The following is a 12,284-nucleotide window of genomic DNA, read 5'->3' on the forward strand; positions in this document are numbered from 1 at the left end:
TTTGCTCTTCAGATGAGCTCTTCTGTGATTATCTATCTGTCTTCATGGTTGTCACAGGGAACGGCGACTACGTTTGAGAAACCAGGTAATTTTTAGAGATGTTTTGATTCTGAACACTGAACGTGTTAGCATTAGCTTAGCTACTTAGCTTCGACTACATTTGCATCCCTACATAGCTTAAAGGTTAAACACATGCACCATATGTTGATGATAATGATAATATCTATGTTTATCTTTATAGCTGGTCTTAAGGCTAATTACGAGGCAGAGGTCAGCTGCTGCCTGGACACATCCATGATCACGCCACTGGTGGGACACAGTTGTACTGGATTTCAGCTGAAGGCTGCTGTTCTGTCCAAACTGAGACATTTTTATTGTGACATACCCTCCACTGTTGTTAGCTTTTGATTCAATAAATTTTTTGAGATGAGGAAATCACTATTGCATGTTTCTAGTTAAATACCCTAATTTTATGATATATCACTACAGCATGCACTGTTTATATTTTCCATCAATTTCACCCAAAAGTTGAATAACTATTTGTGAGCAGTGTATGTAGACACATAATAGAAGCACATTTCAATAATATATCTGCTGCAGTAGTGCAGTTTATCTACCTAGATTGGTGTAACAGTAAAAAAAAAACATATGCTACTGATGTTTCTGACTAAAATCTGCTTGAAAAGCACAACTGCTTATCTGTCAAAATGTGTGTAACAAAAGTGTGCACTGAACACTGAATAAAGTCTCTCTAGATTATAGACAAAATTTGCATCTCTCATCACAAATTTCTGTTTATTCACCCAAAGTGCATGAGTAAAATACAAAACAGGTGAAGTACTAAAAAAGATTTATTTTCTAGAAAAGCCAATAGTCAACAATGCAGTTTAATTCTGGGACAGTTGCTCCAGCACCGACACCATGCGTCCCATCAGTGCAACCAAGGTTTTCATTCATCTTCTGGATGTTCTGGAGCATGGCAGAGGTCACGTCTTGGTGTCTTCCGATCTGTTCCAAGAACCGTTCCTCTGACCTCTCCAGATACTGCAGAGGATCCACAGCAGCTTCCTGGTTCCCTTTTCCTGCATAAAAGCACCAAAAAGTACTAGTTGTCAGTAATTATTTTCTATTTTCATAAACACAGTTAACTTAAAGTAAATGTTCTATTTTGTGATTTTAGGATGGGTCAAAAGATAACATACTGATCATGTTGATGTCTGCATAGTCTAAACAGATCTTACTTGATTTGGTCTGTAGAGAGGAGGACAGCGTGGAGGAGCTGCAGGACGGAACCAGTAAGCTGCAGACTAGTGCTCCTGGTAACTGGACCTCATCATCCAAGGCCGACAACTTAATAAAATGAACAAGACATGCTGTTGATAGCATCTGTAATACAAATGATTTTATCCATTAACTGATTTATTGCTTTGTCCATACAATGTTAGAAAGTGTTACAAATAATACCTGTAATCATTTCCAACAGTGATAAATGCCTTGTTTTATTTTACAACAAAAAACACCAAAAGCATCTGTGTATAAGAAATCAGTGCATTGGATTTCCACATCTGCAAAGCTCGAAAATCACACATCAGAATTTTACCTTGAAATTATGAAAATAGCTGCAGATTACCAGTACTCTTTACTTCATTGTGTTAACTTGATCATTTCAATCAGTTTTTTAGACTTGTATTACTGATAGGAAACATAATCAACACATAAATTAAAATGTGTTCGCAAAGAGTTCACTGGTTCTTCAAGGGAAATTTCAATGATAACCATATAGTTCAGTAATATGATTAATGGGTCATTGTGTAACAGCGTGGGAGGTTCTGAATACAGGTCTTGGACTGAAATATTGCTGCTGCTTTCCTCCGGTTTTATAAGGAGTTGTTTCATAGCTTGTTAGCTTACCAGCGGCTAACTGGCTGGCAAACAATAGTTCAACGCCAACCTCTAATCACTGATCCGGTGTCCGGACCGCGTTAGCTGGCGGAACGTTCATAATACTGATGTGGGACTGTTGTAGCTAGCGTATTCATAGTAGGATAACAGCAGGATGTTGGAGAAATAAAACTTACCATTATCAGGATCGCTGGTCTGCATGGCAGACTCTTAGCGCACCGCACTGCTTGAATGTCTGTGTATTTCAGGCCGATTTCAAAATAAAACTCAATAAAATTCTCGTCCGGGTGAGTGTCCTTCATTGTCGCTTCGCCATACGGACATGTCCCTTCCGGGGCTCGGTAGGAAAAAAAGATTTGATATATATATAATGAAAGTTGATATATATATATATATCAAGTTTCATTATATATATATCGACTTTCATTATATATATATCGACTTTCATTATATATATAATTTCCTAAACGGCATGCCATATATATGTATATAGTTATTTATATATATATATGTATATATATATATATATATAGTTATTTATATATATAATTCTTATTCTTATTCTAATTAATGCGCTCTTTTTGAAAAAAACATTATATCCACAAATGTTGATGCCAGGTCATAGGAGGTTAATGGTTTTCATATGTAGCATTTATTACATGTGTATTTTTCAGAAACTGATGCTATGAAGCTGCTACCCTGTTCTGCCTAAACAAAAACGTGCATAATTATAGAGGACTGAAGTGCACCACGTTAACAGCCGGTCCATACTTTATCTCATCTTGTGCAGTTTATTTGGTCAGTAAAAAACGTCAGACACAACCATGATTGCAACACAAACACACAAAACCAAATACTTTTAAATAGTATTTTTGTATCCATTAAAGTGTAATAAATTGTGTGAATGAGGATTACATGACTTGTGTGCATAGGATGTTAATTTTTTTTTAAAGATAAGTCTCAAACCTGAAGTCACCAAACAAGCCTTAGCTTTATTAAAGGAGGAAAAACCGAACAATTCTTATGCTTATACTAAATCCTTGTACTTCAACTTATCTTAGACTTCCAAAATACAACCATTTCTGACCATTTTCTTCTGCTTGACTTTAAAAATAAGTTCACAAATCAAGATCCAGGGTCCAGGGTGGCATCCATCCACATCTTTGTCTTCACTCTACATTAAATTAATCTGCTGTTAACAAGCAATAAAATAAAATCTACTTTGCTGGTCCACTAAGAGACAGTGTGAGAGCTCATTACAACAGTTCAGCTAAGTTAAATTTAAAATTGAGTCTTTAATGCATTTACTTGTTATTTTACAAAATATCAGAATAACTATATGTATAAACTATGTGACATAAATGTTTATTAATAACATGGCATTATTGATTATTGATTGATAACAATGATATTTTTGTCTAAACCCACTGTGATTAAACCAAAGTAGTGAGGACTGTTTACATCAGATTAAGTCCACATAATGGAGTCAGATGGAGGGTCCTGAGTCCTGGACATCTTAGTCTGATGAGACAGCAGACAGCGTGACCTGAAACTGGACTTTTTTTTCCAGCAGGTCATTCATGAAGGATACGTTGTGAATCAGCAACTCTGCTGTGTTTCTGTTTGGACTCTGCTGCAGAATATCCTAGGCCTCTTTAAACATTTCATCGCTGTAGTACGATCCCCCGTTTGCTGCCACCATCTCATCAATCTTCTTTATCAGCTCGACCACTTGAGTTCTGTCCTTGCTCTTGTTGTTGAAGACATGAAACCTGTTGCCACATCTGTTCAGCAGCTCTCTGAGTTTCACATTGTCTGTTCGCAGATATTCCTGTATACTTATTTTCTGCTGACTCAGCTTGTCTCCATGAGTGAACAGGACGATCATGTAGTTCGATGCCTTTGGTCCAAACATCTTCTCCAGGGCCTGCACACAGTTTTCTTCTTCTTTGGTGATCCTATCGACCTGAAGGACCAGCAGGAAGACGTGAGGGCCTGGAGACGACATATCGATGCATTTTTTAATCTCTTTGTTTATGCTGTCTGCACTTTTAGACGTGTCCATAAAACCAGGGGTGTCGACCACGATGATCCTTCTGGAGTATTCAGCTGTTTCTCTCTCACAGGTCTCCGTCACTGATTCTGAACTTGTTTCAGACTTAAAAACATCTTTACTTTTGCCCAAGATGTTGTTACCAGTGGCACTCTTCCCAACACCAGTTTTCCCAATCATCACAATCCTCAGAGGATCACCTGCAGAGAACAAGACATTCTGTTTATTCCTGGTGAATTTCTTGAATGACAACTCACGTGTGAAAGTTCCAAATGCTGACTGCAGCATAAACACGAGGAGTCTACATAAAAGATATCGACTCACCATCGGGGATGGAGGGGTTGTTGCCCATCTCTGCTCTTGATTTATGGAGAATGAACAGAAGCACAGCTGTCCAGTGTTTTGGCATGAAGCACTTTCCAGAGCTCCACCCACAGGGAGGATCCAGTCTATCAGCCTGTTTCAGTAAGAGTCCGTCTGATCAAAGCTGATTCAGAGACTCTTGTAAACCCTGCACAGTTTGTCCGTCTTTAGGCATCTGACAACATGAATTCTACTGAACCTTCACATAAGTGACTCTTTCTTCAGTTTGATACTCCATTTATACATTTAGTACAGCACTTGTATGAAGATGACAGACTGTTTACAGATTTTCTCAATTGATAAGACACTGTTCCTGAAAAATAGCACACATTTCCCAACACACTGCACACTATTTTCTTTATTTGAACACAATTCACAAAGAACTGCACACTTATGTCTTAAATACTGTACTGTCAAAATCTGAATTTTGTTTTCAAAATTAAGACACACGAAGCTAAACTGGGACACTGCATTGCTAAATACAAAACACTCCATGAAGTAGAAATAAAAAGATACTGTCCTCAAAAATGACAACTTAAACACAAATGCATCCTATAAATAAATCAGACAGGGCCTTTGCAGTGCTTGATCCTACGTTACAAAATAAAAATAGTGTTAGATAAAAATAAATACAGCTCTGTATTGTACACAGTACAGTATGCAGATATTTACACCACGCATCAATTCTTTCAGCCTGGTCAGAACACAGGACCTCATCAGCATCACAAGCTGTGTTTTCAGACATGGTCTACTGCTTTAAAAATGAGTGATGGGACATGATTAAGAAAATTAATCAAATTAATGACAGGCTTTGCAACTAATTAATTGCAATTAATCACATTTTTGTCAAATAGCAATATTTGGCACAATAAGTGAAGTTTTTCAATTCAAATAAATTTGTGTTGACAGATGAAACAATGAATAGACATAGACGTTTCTATTATTTCAAATTTATAAAATTTCAATTTTTTTAAACTGGGACATATAGAAAAAAAAAAACTTTGATGATTTACAGTTTTTTCCAATTTCTAAAACACTAAAATGACATGCATAGCGCAATTATTTAAACTGACACACAGAGAGCAAAACCTCTTCTTAAGTCTCCAAAACTCTAAACACATGTTCTGCTTTACACACATTTTGCGATTCAAAATGGCACTTTTTAAATGCACTGAACGCGGTTCTCTGCATAAGACACTACAATCTGACATAAGGTCACATGTTTGCCATTTCAAAACACTGCCATTCAAAATGACAGTACATGAGCTAATTCGCCAATATATGTGCCACCTGGCCAAACACCTCAACGGTTAATTGTTACCACCTCAATCAGGAAGTAAGCACTATAAATAGACCACAGGTGAGCACCTTTTTTTTTACAACAACAATGGAAGACGTGGCAGAGACAGGAAGAGGAAGAGCGAGGGTGAGAATGAGAGGGGGAGGAAGAGTGAGAGGTAGGGGTAGAGCTGGTAGAGGAGTTCATGGCCAAACAAGACAACAACTTTCAAATGAAATCAGAGCAACCTTAGTTGATCATGTCATCAACCATGGGCTGATAATGCGAGAGGCTGGACAGAGAGTGCAGCCCAACTTGAGTCGTTTTACTGTCGCCTCTGTCATCCGGACATTTAGACTGGAGCACAGGTATGTAACCAAAATTTCTTTCACACTATGTAGTACACCCAATGTCATAGTGTATCAGTTGGGTGACACCTGTTTATTTCTTGAATGGTTGTGATGTCATACACTAACTGTACAAGTTTCCTGTACAATTTACTATGGGGGAAATATCTGTAGGCTGCATTGTCCAAGCCCTATATGTATATTTTTTGTTTGTTTTTCCAAAGGACTGACAGACGCAACCATGGTGGAGGAAGGGGCCAAATGTTCACCGGGGTACAGGAAGCTGCCATTGTAAACATGGTTTTGGAAAATAATGAAATCAGATTACGAGAAATTCAAAGCCACATCATCCAAGACAACACCATATTCAACAACATTCAGCGAGTTGGTCTGTCCACATTGGCTCGCATTCTCAAGTGAAACCAAATCAGAATGAAACAACTTTATAAGGTGCCTTTTGAGAGAAACTCTCAAAGAAACAAAGAGCTCAGACGAGCATATGTGGATGTAAGTACAATATTGACTGCAGTACACTACACGCAACACTGTTTCCCAGTGTACTGGATAACACCATATTGACTGATTTTTGTTCTTTGTTTTCAGGCAGTACTGGAAATGGATTCTCATGCAATCCCACATGAGTTCATCTTCATAGATGAGGCTGGGTTCAACCTAGCAAGGACCAGAAGAAGGGGAAGAAACGTCATTGGCCACAGAGCCATTATAGATGTTCCAGGCCAACGTGGTGGGAACATCACAATGTGCGCTGCCATCTCCAATACGCATGGTGTCCTCCACCGTCATGCCATCCTTGGACCATACAACACAGCCCATATTCTCACATTTCTGGACAGACTCCACAACATTCTCATACCACCAGAGCATATGAATGACGCAGACCATCAAAGAAACCGGTACGTTGTAGTATGGGACAACGAGAACTTTCATCGTGCAGCCCCAGTCCAAAATTGGTTTGCTGACCACCCAGCATTTCTCGTGCAATACCTCCCACCATATTCACCATTTCTGAACCCCATAGAAGAGTTTTTTTTTCGGCATGGCGGTGGAAGGTATACGACCAGCAGCCCTTTGTGCGCATGCCTCTTGTGCAGGCTATGGAAGAGGCATGTGATGAAATTGATGTGGGTGCGATTCAGAGATGGATAAGGCACTCAAGGCGCTTCTCCCCTCGATGTCTGGCAAGGGACGATATTGCCTGTGATGTGGACGAGGCGTTGTGGTCAGACCCAGCTGTGCGGCAAGATGCTTCCTAATTTTTCTTGGCTCTTTTTTTATATATATTTTTTCTGCACATTTTTTCTGCAATTTTCTTTTTCAGTTTACTGTTTCGTGAGCATATATTTGTTCACTCCAATGTAAACATATCTGTGGTGCATATGTTGCACTGACTTGTTGGTGAAAAATAAAAAAGTAAATGTTTCAACAGCGTGTGTGTATCTGCAAATATTTCTGTGCATGTGAAAAATCTGAAGACTGTTCTACAATTTGAACTATTTTAGTATTATGGCAAAGCATACTAAAGATGAGAGTGCTTTTCATTATGCCCAACAGTGTGTAGTTGATTAGACATAAATTTTGTAATATGAATGACGTGTGTGCCACTTGGTACAAAAGTTTGATTTTGATAAAGCTATATGTAGTTTTGGTTGCAGTGCTTCATTTTGCAGGATATATGAGGGATTTTGCAGTTCGGGTGTGTGGTTTTGTGAATTGTGTTAAGTATTTTGATAAAACCAGCCTAGCTTGCAAAATTGTGTTTTAGCGATTGGAAAAAACTGTAATGCTTGGATTTATTTCATTTTTTCCATTGTCTGGCACATAACATCAGCATAAGTAGTTCAAAGACCTTCAAAAAATTAAAATCCATGGATTCATTCTGTTTTCATAGTGTCTGGTTCTGGAAAATGTTGTAATTTTGATGGTTCTTTTTTTTAGGAATATAAATTTTTATTTAAAATTTCTTTTACAGTTTTTCTCAATTGATAAGACATTAAATTCCATTCACTACACACAGTCCTCAACTGACTGCACACATTTGTCAAAAACAGGATTCTTCTGTCAAAATTTTGAACACTATTCATGGTTTGCACACAGTTTCCAAAATTCTTGCACTCTTTTTGCAAAAGATTGAACATGTTTTTGCTCATTTGAACACACTTTTTCCACTCATAGCACACATTTTTCAAAAGTGAACACAAGGAAGCAGAACTGGGACACTGTTCCAACACTGCTGTCACAATTACAGTTTTTCTCGATTGCTAAGACACATTTATGGAAAGCTGCTCTCCTTTTCCCTAAACTGTGAACACAAAACCCAGTTGTCAAGCTACATTCACAAAACCTCTGACTCTTCTTACAAAACCAAACTTTGACCCCAAAACAGTTCAATCTGTGCTCAGAACTGAACTTTGCTGTCAAATCATGCCTCAAGTCAATTTAAATTAAATACTCTGAGTAGTCACTAAACACTACATAGAAAAAAGGAAAACACAACGCTCAGGACATGAAGCGGTAGAAATAAATGTTCATTTAGGCTAAATGCATGTTGCAAAACTAAATACCTGGGCATTTGTAACACTTGTACATAGAAAAAGAATTTGCAAGAAAACAGAAATCCTGTGCATTTACATGTAGCACTGGTATGTAAAAATAAAGCACAACAATTTACAAATGAAGCACAAAGAAAAGCAGTGCATTACTCTGCCACAGCATCATTTCTCTGTACTGGGTCAGACCACAGGACTTCATCTACATCACAGGACACATTTTCTCTGGACAGGCAACAGGGGAAAACCCCTGGCATGCCGTATCCATGCTCCTCTTCTTAGATTTCTGTCCATTGTAGTGCCTCACAAACCAGTGCTCTGGCTTATATGTACCCTCACATCATTAGCCACAAGTGTGATCAATTTTGAGTTGTTGTGTTCAACCGGTGATGCCTGAGCTTTAAATGTGTTTGACTTTTGCTCACCTGTGCTCACCATTTTGCAACACAGGTGCATCACAATGACAATGTGTTGACAAGATGTGTCTAAACAGGTGAAAAGGGCTTATGGTTGAGCCAAAAGAGTGACTGATTCAATAAGTGAGTTCAGGCAACTGAGAATTTGGTTCAGACAAAAGAGTTTAGTGTTTTAGCAATTGAGAAAAACTGTAAGACACAACAGGTCAAAGCTGAAAACACTTTAGTCAATGAACTGCACACTATTAAACCTGCTGGGAAACCGAATTAGCTGTTCAGAATGTAATCTGTTGTTGAGGTCAGTAGATGGATGGATGGTGTATAAAGTAAATAGTTTCAGGTTTGTTGTGGATTACTTTACATGGTGTGTAAATGTTTGTCTCTTCAGTGACATGTCTGTACTGGAACAATACAAGCAGTCAGAAATGTTCTGAGAACACTGTGAAAAATCTAATGCATCATTCTGCTTCACAAGTGCTGGTAAAATTACAGAAAGACTGACTTTTTCTGTGTTTTTAGAGTTTTTCAGTTGGATTCTGATGATACATGAATAGATCTGGGACAATGTTAGTGTTCATAGAGGACTATTGATTCAGGAATGATTCAGTATGAACCCTCAAGTTTTTGTGATTTTTCTGCTCCATATTGTCTCTTTCTGAATCGTATAGAAGAATTCTTTTCTACGTGGAGGTGGAAGGTTTATGAGCAGCAGCCATACTTTGGGAAAATCTCTTCAATCAGTGGTCTTGTCATGTGGTGATGCTTCTGTTGATGCATTCAGGGCTGGATCAAACACACCAGGTCCTTCTTTCCAGAGAAAACACAGCTTATGATGTTGATGAGGTCCTGTGTTCTGACCAGGCTGAAAGAACTGATGCAGACGTGGTGTAAATATCTGCATACTGTCCTTTGTACAATACAGAGCTGTATTTTTTTTGTCTAACCTTTTTTTTTTTTTTGAAATGTACAGTTAATCACTGCAGTGGTCCCTCTGATTTATTTACAAGATCAATTTGTGTTTAAGTTGTCATTTTTGAGGACAGTATCTTTGTCACAGCTCCCTTCTCCTCTGCCCTGTCTGTCCTCCCTGTCTCCCATCCACTCCTCTGCCCTGTCTGTCCTCCCTGTCTCCCATCCACTCCTCTGCCCTGTCTGTCCTCCCTGTCTCCCATCCACTCCTCTGCCCTGTCTCTCCCTCTACAGCTCGGTGCCTGAGTGGAGTCTAGCTTCTCAGCTGACTCCACTCAGGCAATCAACCACCTCCACGGCTCCCGGACAGCTGACAACCATCACACTAATGACTCACCTCTACAATAAGTACCGGCTCAGCCTTCCACTCCCTGCCAGATTGTTGAACCAAGACACCTCAGTCAGTTCACTCTCTAGCCCTCTGTTTATCTGTTCAGTTTGCCTGTTTTGTTACATTGTTTTTTTCCTTCTGCCTCCGCCAGATTCAGCTGTCCGGGATCCCTGCCATCCTACTTCCCCTCCGGCTCTCCCCAGACCAGTCATCACCGGTTGCTCCTGCCTGGACCCCCTGTTTTCTGGCCAAACCCCCCCCACTTCACCAGCCGCTCCTGGACCCTGGATTTTCCCCCCATCGAGCCACCATTTCACCTCCAACAATAAAACACTTTCACTCCAGCCAGCCTTGGTAGTGTGGCTCTCTGCTTGGGTCCACCCGCTCGTTTGTGACAATCTTTTTATTTCTACTTCATGTGAAAACACAGTGAGAGAGGAGTGTTTTCTATTTAGCAGTGCAGTGTCTTGCTTTTGCTTCGTGTGTCTTAATTTTGACAACGATTTTGACAACAAAGTGTGCTTTTGACACAAGTGTGCAGTGCTTTGTGAACTGCACAAATAAAGAAAATAGTGTGCATTGTGTTGGGAAACGTGTGCTATTTTTCAGGAACAGTGTCTTATCAATTGAGAAAAACTGTAATAAAGATGAAAACATATTTCTTGCCCGTATTCACTTAATTTTAGTCTTAATTTTTAGATTAAAATGCTGTGTTGTGTTTAATAAAACTATTGTAATGTGTACTCTTTATCTTTGCTGTGTTGTGATTATTTTACTGGTGTAGTGAAAGAAAAGGACCAAATACTTTGAGAAATTTCCTCAATAATGGTTCAACTAGTGGTGAGATACTGCCTGCTAATAATTAAATAAAAATAAGATCTAACAAATTTTACTGAATTCAATTTTGCCATTAATCTCTAGTTTGCAGAAATTTACTAAATGCAAGAATAAGTACAATTCACTAACTATGGAGCAAGGAAAAAAATGGCATTACAAATACTGGACACAAATATCCTTAAAAACCAAACCTGCAGTGATCCAGTGCTTCGCCTCCTTTGTGTTTTCTGCTTTTTAAAAACTTTCTACACCTGATGTTCTACCTGTGGTTCGTGTTTGCTTTAGGGTTTCTTTCACAGAGCCACAACTTATTTACAATCAAAGGTAAACAACAAACTAAGAATCCCTTTTCCATTTTCGCAGGAATGGAAGAACTAAAAAGGAAAGACATAAATCTTATTCTTCATGAAAATGCTAACTGGTTTGTGTTGGCATCTCTAACAGCACTGTCAGTAGGGTGGTCTATGGTTGAAACAAACATTTCTGATAGTTTGATGTAAATGAACACCTGCTTTGATGTAGTGAAAGTGTTTACTATGAGCGTCACAGCCTGATCTTTGCTGCCCCCAAGTGGACGAGTCAGTTCTTGCAGGTATTATATCTGCCAGGTCTGCAAAGTGAACAAAAAGCCATTTAAATGCTCTGTTTCCATTTCAAATAAGTACTTGATGTGATTTTTGCCATTATAGTGTTGAAACCTGTGGTTGAAACTTTCCTATGAGCAGTGATGGATGGATTGTAAGTACTGGTACCACTCTGTTAAACACCACAGTAGGCAACAGATAAAAAGTTCTTAAAAGTTCCTAAATAAAATGCTTAATGTTGAAAAATGGTCCTCATTCCCTACTATTTCCCTACTAACTTCTTTTGCTGACAACAGCAACTACTGATTTCAACAATTATTAGGTTTGAGCAACCTGATTAATCTATTAAATAATGCTCAGGCTGGAGGGGTGAGGGGTGAGACCAGCTCAACCCCTCCCCCTCCAGCCTGAGTCTTGTCCATCCTATCTCCAGTTCCCCTTCCTTGCAAGCCCCCTCCCCCTCCCCTCCTTCACCACCACCATCTCTGGGTCTCTCCTATATACTGTATATAAAGATGGACGTAGCACCCGTCACGTCACCCCTTGATTTCTGCACTGAGAAAATGAAGCCCAGACATTGCTACTTCCTGGTTGACATCTTGGATTTTTGGAGCCAGTGAGGACAACAAGGGCAGA

The 12,284-nt window shown here is 39.0% G+C and overlaps 1 protein-coding gene and 1 long non-coding RNA gene across 3 annotated transcripts; both read right to left on the bottom strand.

Moving 5' to 3' along the window:
• Window positions 1-776: 776 nt before the first annotated feature.
• LOC127530857 (uncharacterized) lies at window positions 777-2,251 on the bottom strand. Of its 2 annotated transcripts, XR_007937561.1 has the most exons (3): window positions 2,079-2,251; window positions 1,242-1,386; window positions 777-1,082 (listed from the first exon to the last, which is right to left on the bottom strand). It is a non-coding gene; the product is annotated as an uncharacterized LOC127530857 (long non-coding RNA). The 2 variants fall into 2 exon arrangements; XR_007937560.1 differs by lacking the exon at window positions 2,079-2,251 and having other exon boundaries at window positions 1,242-1,688.
• A 1,296-nt stretch (window positions 2,252-3,547) lies between these two features.
• Window positions 3,548-4,307, bottom strand: LOC127530946 (GTPase IMAP family member 9-like). The gene is made up of 2 exons (XM_051938937.1): window positions 4,280-4,307; window positions 3,548-4,155 (listed from the first exon to the last, which is right to left on the bottom strand). The coding sequence occupies exons 1-2, from the start codon at window positions 4,305-4,307 to the stop codon at window positions 3,548-3,550; spliced, it is 636 nt and encodes a 211-aa protein (XP_051794897.1).
• Window positions 4,308-12,284: the final 7,977 nt, after the last annotated feature.

This window comes from Acanthochromis polyacanthus, chromosome 18 (genome assembly GCF_021347895.1).
Source record: "Acanthochromis polyacanthus isolate Apoly-LR-REF ecotype Palm Island chromosome 18, KAUST_Apoly_ChrSc, whole genome shotgun sequence".
Classification (NCBI taxonomy): Eukaryota; Metazoa; Chordata; class Actinopteri; family Pomacentridae; genus Acanthochromis; species Acanthochromis polyacanthus.